General features: G+C 39.9%; 1 protein-coding gene across 2 annotated transcripts in view; it reads left to right on the top strand.

The window, feature by feature from the left end:
- Positions 1–21,645, top strand: part of SATB1 (SATB homeobox 1) — a 74,779-nt gene extending 53,134 nt beyond the window's left edge. Inside the window, exons 11-13 of one of the 2 annotated variants that reach the window (XM_010585897.1) lie at positions 16,603–16,806; positions 17,309–17,404; positions 20,060–21,645. In XM_010585897.1, coding sequence (XP_010584199.1) covers positions 16,603–16,806; positions 17,309–17,404; positions 20,060–20,542 — 783 coding nt within the window. In that variant the 3' untranslated portion in view covers positions 20,543–21,645. Of the gene's footprint in view, positions 1–16,602; positions 16,807–17,308; positions 17,405–20,056 lie in introns of both variants that reach the window. The other variant, XM_010585898.1, reaches the window with a different exon arrangement.
- The last annotated feature ends 1,005 nt before the right edge of the window (positions 21,646–22,650 follow it).

The raw sequence follows: 22,650 nt of genomic DNA, 5'->3' as shown, positions 1-22,650 counted from the left end.
CCCCCCCCCCGCCTCCCTCGGCGTACAATGGATTCTCTGTGGAGCGGGGAGGGATACTGCACGGGGAGACGCGAGGTGGAAACAAAACGTGCTCTGAGGTCTGCCATTGTTTCACAGCTCCACCTGGAAATAAACCCCTCGCCCTTGTGGGAAGGCGAGATACAGTAGTTAGAAAACATTAGCTGCAGAAGTACACCACACAACAGCCTCTATTTTTTTAATTTTACTTCTTTAATTTATTTTCCTCCCCCCTCCGCTACCCAGGGGTGATTGCTCTGGCAGTTGAAGAGGTGCCATGAGCAGCAAGAGTCAGGACAGGATCGGGTGTCAGCAGGGATGGGAGAGGAAGAGTGTGAACTGAGAAAGCAAGATGGGCTTCTGCGTGCAATCAAGAATTGCCCCATAAAGCGGCATGTCGTTCAGTGAAGCTGTGAAACTTGGCAGATAGAGCTGATTTGTTTCTTTCACAAAATATCATGTTGCAGAGTCATAGTGTGTTCTGTCTCGCCCAGGTTGGAGAGGAGGAGCTTTTTGGGTTGCTATTGCGGGAACAAAATGTGGGCTTAGAGTGCTCCAGGTCCTTCCTCTGCCCCATGTCTTAATTTCTTTTATGACATCTCTTTGCAGAAATAAAGGTTAAAGCCTCAGGAAGTTTCCTTATGAATGTTTTTTTAAATTCTTTCTCAGAAAGGGGGTAGAAAAATTGAGTTCAGTTGACTCGCTTATTGCATGATCTGGGTAGACATGGAGAAGGACCGGCACTGATCTTGGCTGTATCCCACATTATGGGTATGACCTTGGTGGATTGGGTTGACTTCAGTGAATCTTGGGTTCCTGCTAGTAAAAAGTAGACAGCAACTTCTTGAATCAACAAAGATGCACTGAAGAGAAACTGCCCTAAAATCTCCAAGGTGGTTCATATCAGTGTGCAATTGCCCACAGAAATCTGCATAGAGGGGAAAAAAAAAGCATTAAAACCTCAAATAGTTCAAGCCAAAGAAAAAGGTACAGAAAGGAAAATACTTAAGTGGTAAGGGGATTATATTGGCCTCTTCAAGCAGCAATTTGGGGCCAGGCAGAGCTTTCAACACAAAAAGGCCGGATTTGTTGACACACCGATGAAAAAGTGTGCTTCCTGAGCATGCTTTACATGTGGGGTCAAGTCGGCTCCGGCTAGAGGTCCCCAGCCAGGCGGGTGGCAGCGTGAGCTGTGCAAACGCTGCTTACAGCCCGCATAGAGGCCGTTTAAAGAACTGGTAGCAGCTTCAGGAAAGGCTGTATATTTGAGCCCTAAGGAGAGCTTCCCTGGAGGGATGCGGTGCGCACCTGCCCTGCGCCGGTTGGGAGTGAATGGTGAATGCTCTCACGGCCTCAGCCTGCAGCGCGTCCCTGGGGCTGGGACTGCTGAGCGCCTGGCAGTATGCAGCCCTGCAGGTGGCCAGAAACGGCAAAGGGGGGGTCTTGGTTGGGTGATTTTTGTCCGGTGGAAGGGATGTGTGGGAGAAGCTAGGAGAAGTACAAGTTTAAGTCATTAAATATACAAATGAAAGAAGAGAGCCAAGCAGAGAAAGCCCTTTACAAAATATAAAATTCTGTTAAAACAGCAAGACGGCACAACATAAGGAATGTTTGGTACATGTTATTGAAACTGAAAAATCAGAGTATGGAATGAATTATAATTTAGCATAATCCATAATTTTACAGTTTTCGTTTTGAATTATTTATCTTATATTATTTGATTAAAGATAAAACTGGCTGACAAGATCTTGAAGATCTCTGCATGTCTTAATCACAAATGAAAAAAGTCCTCATTATAACTTCACCATTTTAAAATTTTTTATTTGTATTGTTTCTATATAGCTCCCTTTTATTTTGAAAGCATATTTCAGATCCGCATTGTGTACATGCGATTCCATAACCCATCAGGCTTCAGTGTTGCCTCAGTACCTCTGATTCAGTAAATCAGATCATAGGCAGCATGCTGTCATATAATAAGGTGTCTGATCCTTATTACCAGTTTGTTGATGCACAGACTCCTTCAAATTGACCATTGCAACACATGGTTTCCCCTGAAACTAGCTGTGATAATTAGCGTGGCTCTAATGAGACAGAATGTCACTGATCTTGTGCTGAACTGTCGAGTATCGACGCTACGGATGGGAACTGTCAAAGCTTGCCATCTGTGACAGAGCTTGGCATATTCCATTTGCAAGGTAGAGCATGCTCAATAGACTGTTTTTAAACAAATGGTCCATTTCTTGATTAGGGCTCTGTGTTCTGTTCCTGTGGAAGACTTTATATCACAGTTAAACTTTTTTCTTTTTTTTCCTTTTTTTTTTTTTTGCTGGGGTAAGCTTGTTAGGAAATGAAAATGTTACTAATTCTCATACCAGTGCCTTCAATCTTCTGACAGCTTTTTGGGGAGAAGTGGAGGATTGCTGAGCACATATTTATTCTTCTTCCTTCCCTCAGTTATCTTAATGCAATTCTTCTAAGGCTAGGGCTTCCACAAGGCTTTTATCTGTTTGGGTTTTTTTAAGCAGCAAGGGATAGAGATGGCGTAGTTTTGAAGGATAGAGAAACAAAAATTAAAAAGTCTTAGATGACGCGCAGCGGGAGCACGTGCGCCTGGGATGAAAGATTGAATCGGTCAGGAGAGTTGGGCGCCCAGGCTCCTGAGACCAGCCCTGCAAAATGCTATGCAAAAAGTCCAGTGCTGCTTATCATTCCAAAATATGCTTTGTTGCTTTTTATTTCCTCCTTCTCTGGCAGACCACACAGGGCTTGTTCTGAAGAACATTTTCACTAATCTGATCAGGCAGCCAAATACGCCGGGAAAACTGCTTTAATGATCCCACTAATTACCTCAAGTCAATATGAACTGTATTATTAGACTGAGGGAAAATATTCCATTAGGTCTCCCCCTTGGGAGTTTCTCCGCTTTGTGATGTCACCGAAGCCTTCGCCCTCTCGCTTGTAATTAATTTTATTTACACACGCAGGCACGCACAAGGTCACACCTGCACAACCGGAGCTGGCCAGGGAGCTAGTGGCACTCAGGCTTAATCAGATCTGTCATAATTACCATTCTGCATGTTTCTGACACACGCTGTGAAATATTTCAATTTAACTGCCGCTACCAGCACAACCAGATGTAGTGTGAGTGTGGCTGCATTGGAAATATTATTCCTCAGGATAAACTCTCTCCTCCTCCTTTTTCCTCCCACCCCCTCTCCCTTTTACAGCTAATGTGGCACAGAAGCTGATGTATCCTGTAAATCTTGAATGCAGCGCTAGATTGATAACAGCAGATTAGACAGTTTAACCACAAACAGCTTGTTCATTTTTCACAAATGAAAACCACATGTGGTGTAACTAAAATTTCAGGCTTCCCCCCCCTCCCCCCCTCCTCTTTGGTTGTTGTTTCCTTTTGTGTGTGCATGTGTGTGTGTGCGCGTGTTAAGGTCTGCCTTTCACTGTAAAGGAGTGAAAGAGTAAACATATAGGGGGAACGAGACAGTGCTGTCTTTGGAGATTATTTCTCCATGACCTTTATTAAAAACCTTCCTTGCTTTGGCAAAGGAATGAGATATTGCACGGGGGTTTTGTCTCTCACTCTGAGATTTTCTAATCTCTGGGTTTTATGCCCACTTATTAAAGAAGTCATCCTACTGTGCTGTTCTCCAAAATAACATGCCAGCAAACACCTCGCTTTAAGAAGAGCTTCTAACCAAAACTGTAGTCTTCACTGCTACCTAAATTTAGCAGAAATAAAATTTGCTGCCAAAGTTTTTCACCACGAATTTTGTCTCACTGCTAACTCTTCCCTCTACCTCTTCCTTTGGGGAAAAGAGTCTTTCTAAAAAAGAATCCTCAAAGTGTTTAGAATTTTGGCAAATACAAAACTGATTTTTTTTTTTTAAATTAAAACATTCCAGTATTTCTTATGAAAACAGATTATGGTTAGTTTTTTGGAAACTAAATGTTGTCTGTAAATTGTTTTGCTTTTTTTATAAATCCATTTTTTTAGTTTAATTTTTCAGTTTGCCATAATTAAACAGCCTTCAATACTTAGTAAGGTTTTTTTTTTTGAAACTATCTACTCTTTAGTAGATCACTGTTGGCTACTTTTCGTACACAGAGAAGAAATTAATGCAATTTTGATAGAAAGTTTTCATTATAAGGTTCTAAAACAATTCTTGCAGCAAGGAAAAAAAAAAACTGTGCAGAATGCAACTGAGCAGATTCCCCAAAAGCTGTGGCAGGTATTGTCAGGCAAGAGGAGTGGTGCAGTGCATCTGATAGAAATTCATCAAATCTGATCTGTAATAAGGCTTCCAGGGGAGGTTTAAAAAAAAGTAGCTTTAGAAAGAGATTGTTTTATCCGTTGCCAGTGATTTGTGATGCAGTGGCAATATTGAAAGTGCTGGAGACGGGGAGGAAAGACTCAGTGTTCAAAGTCAGTCAGAAGAAGGTGAGCAGAATAGTTTTTGAAAGCCACTGAAGGCACAGTTTGTAGCAGAAAATTTGGCTTCATAGATAGCCCCCCAGACTGCTGCAGAGAGGGTTAAAAACCCGCACTCTTACCACCTGGCCAGCAGGTACTGACTGCATTACAAGTCCCCCAGAGCTGAGCTGGTGTGGGTCACTGTAGGTGTGCCATCAGTGTCCCTCGCTGCATGGCAGTGCCACCTCTCTTACGGACTCCCCCGGTGTCCGTGCAGACCCCGAACAAAGGGGAAATCTCGTCCTGGAGGTGCAGCTGAAGCCCTGGAGGTGCTGTGGCTGCAGATGTCTCAAAAATGAGTCTGGAGGAGGGCAGGAAGGGCTTGTGTTGGAAGAGAGAACGCTGAAATGAACAGTCAGGATTCTTGCAAGGGTCCGGAAATCCAGCTCTTGTTTCTTCACAGAACTATTTGAAAAATGTTGTGCAGTCGGGAAGCACCGAATTGCCAAAGGGAAAAAAGCATGGCACCCTCTCCCACCTCCTTTGAGTCTTTTATTTTTAGTTTTTCTTTCTTAGGTCGAGGTGTTTCGGTTCCTACACTCCAGATGCATGAATCAGCTCTTCCCTAGGCAGCACCTGCTGTCTGCCTGACAAGAGGTGCTGTTTCTGGCAGGATGGATTTTCTTAATCTCTCTTCCTGCTTTCTGTATCCTCACCTTCTGTTTTGTTTTCCTTTCACCACCTTCACTAATTTCTCTTGTTACAGCTCTCCTCTTAGCCCTCCTTTGACTTTTTCCCACCCCATTCCTCTCCCGTATAAACCATCCACTCTCGCTCCATCTGCCTTTCTCCTGTCCTACCGCTGTCCCATGCATGCCGGAGTCCCACCCCAGGTACATCCCCCCCACATGCAGTCACTTTGCACAAGTATCCCCTTGTGCGTGGGGCACAGCATGGGCACCCCATGCCCTTGGGGGTGGTGGGGAGCCATGGGCTGGACACCAGTGCTGCCAGCTTCATGGGTGAAACATCATTCCTTTCCCCGCGTGGCGACACGGATTTAGCTGGGAAAAGAGCCATGTTCTTGATTTCTCAGGTTGCTCGTGCCTGCTGTGGGCAGATCACTGATTCGAGAGGCTTTTGAAGATTGAGTATATCGGTGTTTTAACACGAAACTAAAGCCCTATTAAAAAAAAAAAGGGGGGTGAAAAGTCTGAGCAAGCTGTACGAGACTTAATGACGTATGGAAATGAAAACAAAGCTGTAGTGCCAAAGCCGAGGAGGAGGCTGAGTAGTTAGAGAGCAGCCCGTGGTTCCTGGCAGTGGGGGAAGCGGGGTACCAAGTAAACAGCGCAGAAAACAAAAGCGAGCTCAACCCGTAACTAAACAGGAAATGACAGGGTAAAATTCCTCCTGAAAAAACGAGAGCTGCTAAACACATTACGGGAGAGAATAAAGGCATCTTATGCAAACACAAATATACAGTAACGGTCCGAGAAGCAGTTTGTTAAAGGAGTGACCGATTACAATTCAGGTGAAGGGTTGTTGGGCAAAGGAAGGAGTAAGAAATAATAGATGTGCGTTTTCTCCCTTAATGTTAAACTGGATAATTCAAAACACACTACACCTGAAAGAATGTTACAGCATTTCTAGATGCAAGGTGAGAAAGGAGACTATGTTTTGTTCCAGATAATTTTTAATTTCACTGTTCCTAATAATTTCTCATTGTGTCCACTTTTTTATTTTCTTTAAATGTAACCTCTAAGTCAAGCTTCAGATTTTTGGTTACAAATTACCCCAAAGTGTTGGCATATAATAAATAGGCTAGGGCAAGCATGCAGCTAGCTAAGTGGGGAAAAATTCCAATTCGCAAATATTTATCTGATTCCAAATCTGTCAAATTTTATCTGAAAACACATTGTTATTCAGTGGTCATCTCATTTTTATTCCTGTGAAATATCATGTTCCCTTACTTCAGGACAGCATTTGAGAAGCATATGAAAATAATTTTCAGGATCTTTGTAAAGCAAAGGTGTCTGGACTGAGTGGGCCTTAGCAGAATTCCCTGAAGTTTTGGACCCCGACTGAGCAGGATTTGCACACGCGTCAGTTACGTCTGCGGGTTTCCGTAGGTGACTAGGTATTTTGCTGAGCCTGGTGCTTAGCATCTCTAGTAAATGTAACATGCAAGAGGAAACTCTACAGATATAGGAACTTTCCGCTGTTTGTATAAAATCAGTTATTTTAAAAAAAAAAGCTATGAAGGGCTTAAATGAGATTCTTTTTATTTTTGCTTTGGCACAGCCAGTTTGCTTCACCTTTGAGAACTCATTTGCTACTGTTATTTGATATGAGGAGAGAGTCTAACTAAAGGGATTGATCCTTTTCACCTGGGGAATGGGATGAAGGGATCAGGGCAGGAAGAAGCGTGCCTGCTCCATGCAGTGCCTGATTTAAGGGCAGAAGCTGCTGCTGAAGCTGTTTCCTGGAAATATGGCTGGGGCTCAGCTTGGCTGGCACTTTGCTTGGCCGGTGAGGAAAAGTCTAACACTAAGTACTGCTCTCTCAAGGAGCTTTTCCCTTGTCGCTGTTGTTGTCCCCATCCTGACGGCAAACTACCTGAAAACACTCTTGTGTTGGTTCCCACCCAGGAGGGAGAAACTGGATCTCTCCAGCTTCCCTTTTGATCCAGCTTTCCTATTCTTTTAAGTCTATGCCCCAAGCAACCATACTACAAGTAAGGGTATTTTAGCTTTCTAAGGGCCTCATTGCCTTTATTTTTCCATGGGTGAGATACATGCTTCGGGCTGCTCCCTTCTCATTTGCTGGGTGGCATCTGTTTTTCACAGGTGTGGATTTTAAAGATTTTTTTAAACTGCACTGAGGTAATGGGCGTTATTAATTTTCTGACTGTTTCTGTGGTTAACAAAATCTGGAGGAAAGTTGGGGAAATGTTTCTTTTCAACCCTTAAGGCTCCCCTCACCCTTGGCATTATCAGAGCATTAAGTGTTCTTCACTGTGAAACTGAGAGCCACAGAAGCCAGCTGAACTGCAAGAGGCAAGTTAAAATAAATGTTCTTAGAATATTTAAATGTCTAATTCAAACCTATATGAAAACATTTAGTTAGGCCATAAAAATGTGAAGGGATGTCTGAGAACGGATTTGAGCTGTGTATGTTTTGGAATGATGTTGCTTGTTGGAACGTCTTGTCAGCTGAACTGAATTTACAATGAAGTCCAAATATCTGTAAGCCTGTGATTCCTCAGTTTGTGGTATATTGTCCCCGGATCCAAAATGAATTCTGGAAAGAAAAAAAACAAGAAGCCACAGATTTAAATTACTCCTTCTGGGAAATTATAATCTTTAAAAAAAAAATACATCTAACAACATGATATACACACATATAAGTAATTACGGAAGTGACACTTTGGCCCTGTGGCCTTTTTACTGGAGGTCCTTCCCCAAAGCAAATGTTAAATCTCTGTAAGCAACTTAATAATAAACATTTGCTGTTCACTTGTAAATTGATAGTAGTAAAAAAGATTTTTAAAATTGCCAGGTTCTTTCTATTAAAGACTCTAACTAAACTGCAGATACAGCTGCCATACAAAAATTGATTGCATGTTTAAGAATAAATAAATATGGGCTATTAAGGGTCATGGTTGGATTTAGGGTTGTGTTTACTTTCAAGGGAAGCATCGGAATTGCAGTGAAATCAGTACTTGTCTCTACTTAGAAGATAAAGGACCATATATTACCAGTCACCCTCTGTGAAACCCACTGACCCATTTTATATGTCTGTACTATAAAAAGTAATGTACCAGACCAAGACTGACTTATTTAATAATTAGCAGTTGTTTTTTCTTGTTTAGATTTTTTTTTTTTATTGTTAAGTCCATTTTTGTCACGCGTATCTCACGGTTACAATGCCAGTTGAATCGTGTGTGTGAAAGAGGAAGAATCTGGAGTAGAAGAAGGCAGAATAAAGCTTCACACGCTGGTTTTTTGCATCTATTACTTTTTTTCCTTCTTTTTACATATGAATGTAGTTGCATTTTATGTAAGATTTTCAAAGGCATGCATATTATGTTTTTGATTAGGGCTTGTGCCTATCTATCATTGCTAGGCAATTGAAGGCAATACTGTAAAAAAGATACATTTGAACAAGGGAAAGGAAAGGTGGAGGAGGCTGAGAGCAGAGAAACCAACCCTGGGAGAAGCCCTTCATTTAGATTATTCAATTCGCTCTGTACTCAACTAAAAAGTAATGATATTTATGTTTTCAGTCACAGTTATGGGTTAGGTTTTTTCTTTCCATGAGCTGGTGGTACATCTCAGGTGTTCATAAACAGGGAACACACCAGTTTTGATAGAGCCTTAGACCTTAATCTGACAAGTTTTTTGGCAGCACTGGCTCTTAGCCACTCACCGTGGCTCCAGGTAGAAGGAGACATCTAATAAGACAGATGAGACTGTGGGAGCAGGGCCACAGCTCTCCAGGTCATTTTGTTTCTGTACTTATTGCTGATTGTCATTGAATTTTGGAGGTTGCTTAGGCAAGTTTCCTTTTCCTATTTATTTGTTTGGATGTTTACAAGAATAGAAATATTTAATTTTTAAGTGCTACAGCGAGAGAGGAGAAAAGGCAGACAGAAGAAGAGACATCACGAATCCTTTTCCCCTAAAATATCACAAAAAAATTGCAGTGAAATACTATCAGTACCACTGCTAGCTGTTTGGTCATTTGTTTTTCACAACCCAGAGCAGAGGTGGAGGTAACATCCAGGCAGATGGTGTAGCTGAATAATACGTTGGATAAGAAATTTAAGGAAATGGCATAATCTGTTTCAGTATTCTTCAAAGGACGTTTTTCCTGCTAGTGAGGTTTACCTTTCTTCTGAAAAGCCCTATGAGGTTGTGGGGTTTTCAGTTTGTTTGTTTTGCTAAATCTCATCTATTATGATGACAGATACAGATTTGCTTAAAATTCACATCTGGCTTCCCCTTTCAATGTTCTAGTAATGAAAGCCAATAAAATAGATAAACCAGAAAATCTGGAGATAAAGGACAGCTTCAGGTTTCAGACTTTCCCTGATTTAGGGGAATGCTCAAAGGCAAAGCCCGAAACTTAAGGCTGATTAGTGTAAATAAAATACTAAGGCAACCAACTTTCTGGGGACATTTATTATCGCTTCAGGCCATGTCTCGAGAAGAGGCACTCGTATTTTGGTATCTCTACTCATCTTCTGGAACAGGCCGAAAAACAGCTTTTGCTTCTTGAATTAAAGATACATGGGTTTTGGGGAAAAATAAGGAAATCTCAAAGTACTGAACATTCACAGCAGTTTTTAAAATTACTCGGAAGTATGTGCCTCACAGAAGTCAGTGCTTAAAATTACTTGAAAATATAAGCTCAACTGAAAAGATTTTCACTAACAAATGTGTTGGTCAGTATCAAAAACTACTAAGTCTGGTAGATTATTATTTTTCCTAAAATTTTATAAAAATATCCAGTGGCCTTTCTTTTAATAGACTTCAGTTCTTCTGTGAAGCATTTAGGTCTACTCAGCTTTGCATAGGAGATAACCAGGACAATTTATGTATTTTAGGAAAGATAAACCTGCAGTCAGAATAAATTTTCCTGCAGTCAGGAAATTCCAGAAGAACATTTAAAGCTAAAAAGGACTGCTTGTGTCATCTAGGCTTGTTCCCATGTCTGAACCCACAGGTATTTCACCCAGAAAGAAGTCAAATTTAAGTAATCTCAGCCTGAAAACAAATTTTGAGTTAAATGCTCTGTTTTTACCTTGCGGTGGGTGTTCCCTGCTGTATTTTTCCAACTAATAGAAATGTAATGCAAAATGTATTTCCCAGATAAATTAAAGCAGCGTCCATTGTTACTTAAACTTGTCTTATTTGTTTGTGCTGAAGTGACGTTTGTTTATTTTGCTTCTCAATGCATGAGCTTACTGATTCAGAGCTCTCTGAATTTTCGATCCTGTTGAACACTGTGAGAAATCTCAGTTGAAGGGTTTAATGCATTTTCCAATCAATGTGTAGGGGAAATTTGGCCTTATCAATTTAAATGCTGGAGATCCTTTCATTGCATTATGGAAAAATCTTCTCTAAGCAGAGATTATTCTTAAGAACTTCATAACATTTAAAGGTTAATATGTTAGGTAAAGAACAATATCTTAAGACAAACATTTTTATTACAGGACATGAAAGGATAGTTCTGATTAAATTACATTATTATTTGAATGGGAAAGAAGACAAAGTGCATCATTTCTTGCCCTCAACTTTAATGCCTTTAATCAAATAATGACCTTCTGGAAATAGTTAATTTTAAGCATTTGGAAAGATCAATACCACTTTGCCACCAAAAAATGGCCCAGATGATGAAATTTGATGTATTTAAAGTACCATTTCACCCTTTTAACCTAGTAAATAATTTAAAATGCTTTCAGTACTCCTTTGCTACCATTATGTATCTTGTTCAAAGTATTATGACTTTTCCAAAAGCAACCTTTCTGTACAATGAGCAGCTTACAAGTTTAATACTAAAGACTAAAACTATATGCATATACTGTAGTGGTGATGTCAGCCTTTTTTCTTCTCTTTTATATATGGATTTTGTTTTGAAAAGAAATGGAAATATCTGTGATGAACGCAGCCGTTTGGAACAAAAGTGAGATTTGTAAAGCAAGTTGGATGACTTTTGAAGGGGAAAAAGTCAATATTTAAAGTTTAGTTCATGAGTTCTTTCCTTTGTTTTGTCTATAAGATTTTGTGTTAAAGGTGAAGGATTTGGGTTGCTCAGACAATTAAGAGCCCATTTTACCAAGTGTAATTTCATATCTCTGTTCTATAAACTGGAGTGCCTTCAGCATTGTAAATAAAAAAAAATTGCCCTCTATTAGCATGTTTGTGGGCAGATTAAAAACGGTCTTCATTAGCATAAGTAACACTTACAGATTCTTTTAAAAGTAGGAAATTATTTGCTGAATGATAAATTGCTAGCTTTGGAGTTAGTTGCTGAAAATGTGTTCATTCAAAATGCCTACTTTAGTTTAGTCTACAATACTCATTTTTTTGAGTTAGAAGTACTGTTTAATGGATTATGTACTTAGTCTTTGTTCACAATAGATGCTGAAATGCAATTCACGCTTTCTGCTAAAATGTTTGTATCAAATATCTCCCTATTTAGACTGATTTCTTTTAACACCATGTATTTTTATTACACTATATGCCCCAGAGAATGATACAAAATAATCTTAGATATACTGTACCAAAGAAAAACTGTTCATATCTTAGCATTGATACTCTAAAATGTTTTGCCTTCTTAGATTCAAATTACAGCTCTGCTAAAAAATGTTGGCGTCTTTGTTAGTTATTCTGTAAGAAATATTCATCATTTGGCAAATTTTTATCACTGTAACAAATTCACCAAACAAAAGAGTTCAGTTGCTCCACCTTGAAGCCCTTTCTTCCCAGACTAGATGTGTTTGTTGCTGATTTGGAAAGCTTTGCCCAGAGAACATGTTTCATGACTGTAACGCTGCCCTCTTTGATCTAGTTAGGGTTGGTATTTACACCTTAAGTGCAGATTTCAATTATCTTTTTTTTTTTTTCCTTTAAATAAGAAAGAAACCAGGATGCAAAAATGGTTTGTTAGAGACTCTACGTGAAAGAGCAGATTATTTTATTTAAACACAGCACAGGTCAGACTGAATAAAATAGCATTTGGATACATAGATAAAATGCATAGATGCTTTCTTTAAAATAAGCATGCTCATGGGTCTTGCAGAGTCTAATGTTTGGCAGTTATCCTCTTTGCGCTTTTTCTGCAATAGTTTGGCAGTTCGGCTTTCACAGTTTTTTTTCCTCTAATGTCTTATGTTTCTTTACTAAATCCCTATCAGAAAACCAGACAGAAGACTCTTATTTATTTTAAATATCTTAGGTTTAGCATCTTTTTTTTTTTTCACCATTTTCTTGCTTACTGTAGCAAGACCTTTGCAGATGGTACTTGGTTACTTGAAAGTGCATAACAGTATTTTCTTTGTAGCAGATGGATTTAAGACTTTTAGTTCCCAATAAATGTAGGTTTACAATACATAACTTTACAGGATTTGTGTTGTATATAACAGGTTTGAACATATTATCTCAGAATTCATCTGCATGGCATTTTCAGCTTATCCAGGGCCCATGCCAGTATTTTAAGTAATAGGGAGAGCATAGTGATTGATAGCAGCTAAAGGCGTGATTTTGAATAGAAACAAAGGTTTTAGAACAGAAGGTGTCAAATTAAACTTTGTCAGTTTGAAAAGTAGTAACATCCTGAAAGTTCTCCAAACATATTTACATGTGGCTAATGTTTATATTTTGCTTTGTACTCTCTTTATATTCAGTGTAATGTTGCCTGGCAAATTTACTCTGTTTTAAAATCAAGGTTGTTCCCAATGTCATTACAGAGTTTTGGGGGGTTTGCCTTGCTGCACAGATATATCAGCTTAATTATTTTAAGGCTGTTTTTTTGACTATGTACTATATATGCTGTATAAACCAGTTGTGATCTAATCTGAGTTATAAATATTTCCTTATTATTTTGTGGTCCTTTCCACTTCCTGTAAGACTATAAAGACAAACACCACCACCCCCCCTCAAAACAGTGGCCCAAGTCCTCCTTCAGAATAAATTGTTTGAACTAGGCAGAAATTGCTCTAGACCTAAATGAGTGTAAGAGGAGAAAAATCAGCCTTGTTATGTTCACTTATAAATTCAACTGCATTAACTGCAGCAGTTCCTACTTCTTTAACAAAACTTACAAGTTTTACAGAACTTAAAATTCACCATTAGAAAAGTCTGTATGATCAGTTTTCCTGAAATTTACAAAAACATTTCATACATTCTCATTTAGCTGACTTTTATGAATGAGCTTTGTGTCATATGCAGAATTCTGAACCTGAAACTAAATGAAATACTTATGGGTTGGTTGGTTTGTTTTGAACTAAAAGAAGGCATATTGGTATAAAGTTTGTAGTCTCTTAACTAAGTAAACCCCTACAGCCTCTGTTACTGCCCATTCACTATCTCTTCTGAGAATATTTGGAGATCAACTTTCGTAAATATTTTCAGAAATACACCATGAAGACCAAAAAATTGTTCCTATCCTTGTAATTTTAGAATAATTCAGTTGGTTGTTTCCATGTTGCCCATCATATGTTTCACGAGAGTATGTCTACTTCTTTAAAAACTTGATGAACCCAGTGAAAGGAGACATTTTAGTAGAATAGCAGCCTATTCTGTGTACCGTGTCAGAAGCATCTGATTTGGGGATCTCAAATTCGCTGCTTCCCTGAAAGGCTAGCAGAGACATGCTTCAGGTTACAACTAATCAAATCATTTTTAGATAAGGAATTAGAAGTATTATGTCAGTGCAAAAGTTGATAGAAAAATACTGGAAATATGTTAGCCATCAGTAATTAATAAAAATAAGGTCTGATCTAGTAGAGACAGAAACAGAAAGGACAATAAGGGGAAAAGGAATTTCTTAGTTAAGAAAAACTGTGTGAAATAAGTTTAATCATTATAAAATGTGATTGTTAGGAATTACTTTTACTACTGGACATTTAAAAAGAGTTCCTACTGTCTTTTTTTCCAAAAAGATCTGTGATTCTTGTGGTCACCGAACAAAATATGTGCAGCTTCTAAATGCATGATGCAATTTCTTTTCCAGTCTATCTGTATACCTTAGGGAGGTGCCATAGGAGAGAACAGGTTGTCTTGTCTTTTTTTTTTTTGACATTCACTGAACTGCTGTGATAGTTAGCTCTGCTCTCTGTTTCACCACCATTAGAACGAGGTCCAGTGTGAAGCAGTGCAGACTCCAGACAGCCAAAGGACAATTTTTATGCTTCGGGGCAGGCTGGGGTTTTGTTTGTGGGTTTGGGGGGGTTTTTTAATCAAAAATTTTAGAACTGCATTTCAATTAAAAGATCTAGATTTGTTTCTCTTCATCTTCTTCTCTCCTCCATCCCCAACAAACTACCTATGTCTTCTGATTGCACCTCTTTTAACTCACTGCAGAAAACTAATACTGCTGTTGAGCGTAATCCAGCACGTATCCCTGTGGAAGCAAGGTGGGCAGAGAACCATGAGCAACATGTTGATTTTGTTAGGGGCAAGGAGATTAACCTGCTAAGACATCCCAGGGTGCCTTACGATGGGGAGGGAGAATCCACAGAACCTTGCTACTGTTTTAAAAATATGCCATATGATTCCAGCTGAGACAGACTGTAAGTTATGTGCTCTGTATGAAGGCGTTTGGCCACATTTCCCAGTCGGCTTGCTAAACCCTGAGGCACTACCTGGCACCCACCCTCAATGTGTGGTCAAGGAATGGGCTGTGCTCCATCCCCAGGGTGCAGGGGGCCTCTTCTGCTGCCACTGCTCTCCTCCCTCTCCCCACCCTTCCTAGCACACCTAGTGAGCACCCAGCAGATTTTGGCCCCGTTTAAATTTTTGCTTTCTCAGCTCTGCTACCACCGTCTCTCTAACATTAGTCATTTTGATTGGTTCTGTTTCTTGGGGGCATTTTCTCCTGTGTCATTTGTTCAGTTTTCCACTTATATCCAGGAGAACATACTTCAAATTTTTATACACACCTCACTAAATATTTTCGTATACAATATGAATGCATTAAGATAATTTGTTTACTTTCACCTCTTCCTATCGTGGCAATATTTTTACACTGCATTTATTAACTGTTAGCTAAAGATATGAATGTCTTCAAGAAAATACATATCTATATTGTATCTATGTATCTATGTATCTATTGTATCTAGTAGTAAACTAGTCCGGCTAAACCATTTTTCAACTACCAGTACATATAAAAAGGATCTAAAAGCTTCTGTACATTTAAATTATTTGTTGATTCAATAAAATGTCAAATTATCTTTCCTACAGCATTAAGAAATAAAATTGCATGGACCTAGTTTTGAAAACAGATCCTTGAAGCTAAAAGAAAGGAACTATGCATGTTTTACACATGTGATATTTTGTTTCTAAATTATTTTAATATACAAAAAAATCACTGCTGATGCACACAGTGCTAGCTAGAGTGTTTGTACTCTTCTTTTAAAACTACCAGTGCACAATTAAGAAAAAGATCCTCAATTAAATTTTAAGAAGTTGTAAGAAAACAATTGTTAAATTTTCAAGATTAACTTATATGTGTTGTCTAGAAGCAAATTAGCAACCACTGCAGTTCTTGCACGGGACTCTGTAGGTGACTTGATAGTATGTATCCCAAAACCATGTCTGAATTAGGGTAGGTAAGCTCTTGGGCAACTTGCTGTCCTGTGATGTGGAAATGGTATAAAGGGTGTATCAGAATCTTGGACGTATCTTGCTCCCCCCCACTGTAATAGTGTACGTAAAACTGAGAGACTGTTTTTTTCTGGGTCCATGAGAAAAATCCTGAAACAGGTAGTCATCTATCACTTGAAGTAAGTTCACCTGCAGAGGCACTTCTACTTGTAGCAGGTAGGAAGAAGGTATTACTTGACTGCATCTAATCAAAGGATTCCTGTCTTTTAAAAGGACATTAGGGAGCTCCTCTACTGCTATGATGGACATTAGGCAGCCCTACAGCCAAGGCAGATAATTGAAGTACTTTCTCGTTTTGAGTAGTAGTACCAGGATTTTAAAAATTGCTCAGCACACAATCTACCGGCTCCTGAAACATGGTGTTGAAGCCCTCAGATGGGTGTAGCCTTGCATAAAAGAAAATAGGCAGCATAGAGAATATACTGGCGTCAGTGAAACCCCTGTCCTGTGGAGGGGAGCGTGTAAGGGATTCCGCCTTCATCAACCAGTTTGTTTCTAAGCAAACAACCAACAGCGCTGTCGTGCAGGACCAAGGGGAAGGTGCGTTCCAAAACGCTGGTGGTTGGCGAGGGTCTGTGAAATAACGCAGCAGCCTCTCAGTGTATCGGTGTTTGCTTTAAGCCCAGCCTGTACAGTGAAAGCCCCTTCCTGCTGGGGAAGAGTGTGAGAGAACGCAGCGCCTCTAAAATACACATTTCACCCTCGTTTTGCCCCTCGTGAAGTGAGGAAAAAAACTAATGTTTTGCTGGTGTTATCTTCAAGGGGTGGCTCTGTGAGCTGTTACGTTGGAAAGAAGATCCCTCACCAGAGAACAGGACCCTCTGGGAGAATCTCTCCATGATCCGAAGGTTCCTCAGTCTTCCTCAGCCTGAACGCGATGCCATTTATGAACAAGAAAGCAATGCAGTTCATCACCATGGTGACAGGCCTTCCCACATTATCCATGTGCCAGCAGAACAGATTCAGGTTAGTTTACCTTGGCCAATCCCGCAGAGCGCTAAGTAAATAAAGCTTTAAACGGAGCAAAGGAAATTAGTGTTTCTTTCCTCCCGGCCAGGCTAAATGCAGGTCTCCCGGTACGAGATAAGAGCACACTGCCGTCCGCCACCAGAGTTCAAAGGAGAGCGTGCAACCACCCATGGTTTTTGTTTCGGTTCGGTGGTTTTTCGCAGACGTGCGTGAATGCGGTGGCACAGAGGCAGCTGCGTGCCGGGCAGGGCAGGCCTCCGTGCTGGCTGTCCCTGGCCAGACAGGCGTCAAGACCGAAAGGCAGAGGTGTTTGGCACCGGTTGTCAAACGCCTTACCAGCAAAGCGGGAGGACCTTGTTGTGCTGCTGTTCAAAAGCTAAGCTTGAACCCTCAACAGCGGTGGCTCACCCGGGTAGGAGTGAAGGGAAGGGGATTCCTCATCCCACTTTAACCCCAGCCGAGGCTGGGATGAGTCAATGTTTGTTTGTTTTTCCTTCAGAGCCCCTCTCCCACCACCCTTGGGAAAGGAGAGCATAGAGGCGCTTTCTTACCAGGCCTGCTGACCGCTGGACCTTGGCTGGGTGCTGCTCCGCAGGTGAGCTGGCACAAGGGCACCGTGTCAGGGAGAGAGAGGAGGGGATGCAGGATCCACGCCACGGGGCTTGGAAACGGCCGCCCCGCGCTCCGGGGCAGCCCCAGCAGTGCCCCCCTCCTCCGGGGGCTGCGCCCACCTTTTGCTCACACGGGCACCATGAACCGGGAGCGTGGCTGGCTGTTTTGCTAAATATTGTAGCCCAGGTCAGCAGTGCGGACTGCTGTCTCTCTGAGCTGGGGACTCTTTAATCCCCTTTCACAAAAGACCTGAGGTCAGCCTTTTAACTGCTCCCTCTTAAAGGGCAGATAGTACCCCGTCCTTTCCCAACCTCAGCGGAGACCCAGTGTATCATTTGTATTACCTATACAGAAAAATATTTACAAAGCTAGGAAGGATAGAGTTATCTTGCAGCCAGAAACAACACGAGTGTATATTAAAGATAAAGCAAACTGAATAAGACAATCCCTTAGGATATCAAGTACAAAAATAATTGTGAAAGCCTGGAAACTTGCTGTTTGATTTAGCAAAAAGAGAGAAAAAGATCTATATTAAGTAATAAAACAGCACTTGTCTGAAAATGTACATTATTTTTAATAAAATCGCTTCTTAAGGGGATAAAAGGAGAAGGTTATGCACAGTATAAACATTCAACCACTATGCCACTTACTTAGATTTTTTTGCCTTGTTGATAAAAGTTGTGTGTTTGATCTCGCAAATATTATTCACATAAGCAGTTGCATTGTAATCTCTTAATGTGACTTGTAGAGAGTAAGGATTGGGAGATTGGGCCTGAGTTTTGTCTCTGCTCTTCTACATGGTAATTGTTGTAGATGCATAAACACGTAGCTAAGACACAAGTTTTCAAACTGTATGTACAAAGCCTCCAGTCTTGTAAGAATTTAATGTGCTGGGAGTAGTCTTGAATCTCTTTGGGATTGAAGCCTTGAATGGGACTGCTCACAGACCATAAAACATGAAAGGATGTGAATAGGGATGAGGCAAGAGCCCTAATTCCACTAGCATTTGTGTCAGACCTTACAATAAGAAGATCACTTAAAGCAGTGGCTTCTAAACCGGGTGTTGAGACCTATGTGAAGTCTCCACAACTATGAGTGGTACTACAAAGTGGACAGAATTATAATTCCTCCAATATTTATACTACTTGTACAGTATTTTGTGCTTCTTGGGGTCTGCAAGTGAGCTGCAACTGGAAGCTTGGAAACCACTACCGACACAAAAAAATGTTGAGGGGAGACTTGCAAAGGGAAATGAAATGTAGTGATAGCAACTGCTTGTTTTGCTGCTGTTGTTTTTTAATAATAACTGGTGGTTTGTACCATATGACAAGAAATTTGCTGATCCAAAATATCTTACTAACCAGTGCTTCCTGTGCTATGAAGCAAAAGAATTGTCAACAAAAACAGTAGCTGATAAATTTACTTTTGATTTTAAACATGATCTTATAGTCTGCTGTACTCCGGTGGTAGATGAGAAAAACATTTCTGTCCCTAGGGCTCAGTGCCTCACCTTTTAAGAACATTTCTGAATCCATGCTTGCAAAACTTCATTTTAAGCTCTTGTTAATTATTTACATCGTGATTTGCTTTATCGTATTCTTCTGATGTGCATACTGGCTCATTTTTATTGCCCGAGTTTTTGGAATGCAGCATGTTCCCTGCTAATAATAATAGTGCAACTTACTTAGAGCTTTGCATCTTAGCACTTTATAAATATTAACTAAATAATCCCCAGCACAAACACAGAAGCAGGTAAATATGTTTGTTCCCTGTTTATACGTTGGGATACTTGAACACAGGCAAGACAGACCCTCTCTGAGACCGCAGGCAAGAGAGGTCAGAGCCAGAAGGGGAAATACAGATTTCCTACCTCCAGATCTCTTTGTCCTTGCCGAGGCCGGGTTTGACAGTGCGACGTTAGGTGCTTCCAGCTAACGCATTCTGTCGTATCGTTTGCAAGTTTGACAAGACTTCAGTGCATACTAAGGTCAGATCAGCAGTGGGATATTTCCGCACTTAGCTAAAATGCTCTCCTTCTCCCTGATCGCCCCAGTCCCTTAGCCTGTCTATTGCTAGAGATTTGCAGCCCTTGTTTTTGGGCAGCAGCTGCTGCTGCTGGCAGAGCTCCTGTGCATTTGCCCTCATCTGGCACTTTTCTCACTTTGCCCTTGCTACAGTTCTGGCTAAGCTGGTCAAGTTAATCCTATACTATGTCACCTACTTAGCATTTTGTCTTGTCTGCACTTGACTCATGGAGCATGTTCATTAAAATTTGTCAGCTAAACCGCACCAATGTCACGTCATCGGCGCTTTCAGTCAGACAAAGCCAGAATGTTCCTTCCACCTCTCTGTCCGTATCCCACAGTCCCTTTATCCCCTGTCTCTGCTCACACACATATAGACACATGCGAGGTATGCAGAGAGTTCTAACTCCTGTTTTAATTCTGGTTCACCAATAATGGGCCTTTTTTTCTTTTTCTCTCCCCCCCCGCCCCCTTTTTTGTTATTTAAACTTACTAAGCCTTTGTTTATAGCTTTGCAATTCCTCCCCACTCCCCCCGCCCCAGATTTTTTGGTAACACAAAATCTGAGCAAGAATACATGTACAAAAAAATTGCTGTGCTTTGTCTTGCAGCAGCAGCAGCAGCAGCAACAGCAACAGCAGCAACAGCAACAGCAACAGCAACCAGGTCCCAGACTACCCCCAAGGCAACCGACAGTAGCATCACCAGCTGAATCTGAGGATGAAAATCGTCAGAAACCCCGACCGCGAACAAAGATTTCTGTTGAAGCCCTAGGGATTCTACAGAGTTTCATACAAGATGTAGGCCTGTATCCAGATGAAGAAGCAATCCAGACTCTCTCTGCTCAGCTTGACCTGCCCAAGTACACCATTATCAAGTTCTTTCAGAACCAGCGATACTATCTCAAGCACCATGGGAAGCTGAAGGACAATTCTGGTTTGGAGGTGGATGTTGCAGAGTACAAGGAAGAAGAATTGCTCAAGGATTTAGAAGACAGCATCCAAGACAAAAATGCAAACACGCTTTTTTCAGTTAAACTAGAAGAAGAGTTATCGGTAGAAGGGAACACAGAAATTAATGCTGAATTGAAAGACTGATCTAAAAGTATTATTTTCTTTCAACAGTGCCACTGGTATTTACTAATGAAATGAAAATTCCATCTTGCGTTCTGTCAAAAACCTTTATTATTCATTGTTTGGCCAATGAATCTTCCAAAACTTGCACAAAAGTTGAAAAAAAGGATAATGCAGACTGCACTAGATGTTTTACTCTGTTTTACAAACTGCTTCGCAGCAACAGATGAAGCGTTGAGGATTGTTTGATATTAATTTGTGTTCACTGGATACACTGTGAGTGTACCCAATAAGCATGATACCAGTGATTTTGATTCTGGAGCCTTCAGACAAGCATTACAACTTTTGTGATTTACTGTTTTTTGTTTCTGTTTTGTTCTCGTTTTTTAATTATTACTGTAGCACTCCACACTTGATCTTTGGAAACTCACATTTATTTAAAAAAATAAAATAAAAAGAGTTTGTTACTCTTGTTCTATTGTATGTTACAAAAGAACTATAGACTGTGGAATGCAGTTTAAAGATAACATATGCCAACAAATGCCTTGTATTATATGGCACTGCCGTAATTCAGATTTGTTTTCTTTTGGAAATAAAGGTCACTGTATTTTTTTTTCCATTCTCATTGTTACATGGTTTTAAAGAAAATGAAAAAGAAAATGTGAAACACAATTTAGTCCTCATTATTTATTTGTAGATCCTGCAGCATCATGTTGTAATTAATTTTTTTGGAAGTTTCCGTTAAATGTAATATTGCTTCTCTTGTTATCATACTGATTTTTTTTTCTATTTATAAATGTATTTTGATGGGCAGTAAAACAAAGTGTCTTAAAAGTTTTAAATAGAGAAAATGTGCTTTACACAGTTGCCTATAAAAAGTGCTCTATGTTATCCAAGCAATTCATACTATAAGCTTCACTCTTATTGTTGTATGCAATTTTTACTATCATGCAAATAAGCTTAGGTAAATAAAACTAATAGATCACCTTAGAAACTTATGCAATTAATGTGAAAATAATTGATGTTTGCAATGTGTCTTCCTTTGGTTTACAATCAATTTTAAAGCTACAGCTGTATAAATTTTCTGTATAAAGGTGTATTTCTTTTTTATGAGTTTATTGCTATGAAAACACCAGTTATTTTGTTACAGCTGGCTGTTTTTATAAGTGTATCACAATTTTCTTTATGCAGAAATGTTCTGACTAGGAGTGGTTATTGACTGTAACTACACAATTAAAATTGTTTGTATGGTATGATATGGCAGGGTTTGTCTGCGTATGTGTATATCTGGGAGGAATTACTTGTTCTTAGTGCACATTGTACCTTCTTGCCACCACTTTGAAGATGACATTTCAATTGTTCTCCTTTAAAATCACAGACAGATTTTTTTAATGACCTTCTTAAAATTTGAATTTAGATAACATACTTCAAAAAGAAACACAGTTTGGTTATGAAAATCATAACCTGTCTTTTCTTGGTTTAAAAACTTGCCTGCCCAACAGAGATAGCAGGATATTATTGAGTCAAAAGGCTATCAGGCATAAACATATTTACAGTTCCTGGCAGTAATGCACTTATAATGGATACAGCTGGTTTTATTTTACACTAGAATTATGCTAACACTATTCCTTGCACTAATGTATAAACATTAAAAAAAAACATTAATAGTCACAAAGTAAATAGGAAAGATGGGCTTTGCACACAGCAGCCCCCTTCTAAGCAAGATTATTTTTAATGATCACTAATAAGGTTCTTGATAAAGCCGTAACAATTGGTGAGCTCTGAATTTATACAAGGCTCATGTTGAGGCCAGGGTGAAATCTGCAGCTGAAAGCTGTGAAGTACACACCATTGTTCTCTTTTCCTAGGAGAGAAACAATTTACACCCAGTGCAGTTCAGGATTTGAATTGAGTGCAGCTCTTCTAAAATGACTAAAAGTTTGCAAAACTCAGGATGAGTTTCAAAGGCACAAATGACTCTTAGGTTGCAGCAAATTCCTCCTTTTAGTTCCATTAAGTTCTTTAAGAAGATACGTATTAGGCAGCAAAGCAGGTTTTCATTCCACATGTTTAAAACTGCTGCAGGTGCCGCAGTGCCCTTGGGGTTTCTCGAGCAGCTCCCAGCTGCGGCA

This window comes from Haliaeetus leucocephalus, unplaced genomic scaffold (genome assembly GCF_000737465.1).
Source record: "Haliaeetus leucocephalus isolate CR32 unplaced genomic scaffold, Haliaeetus_leucocephalus-4.0 Scaffold135, whole genome shotgun sequence".
Taxonomy (NCBI): domain Eukaryota; kingdom Metazoa; phylum Chordata; class Aves; order Accipitriformes; family Accipitridae; genus Haliaeetus; species Haliaeetus leucocephalus.
Note: the sequence above shows the minus strand (reverse complement) of the source record. Positions and strands in the feature narration are given on the sequence as shown.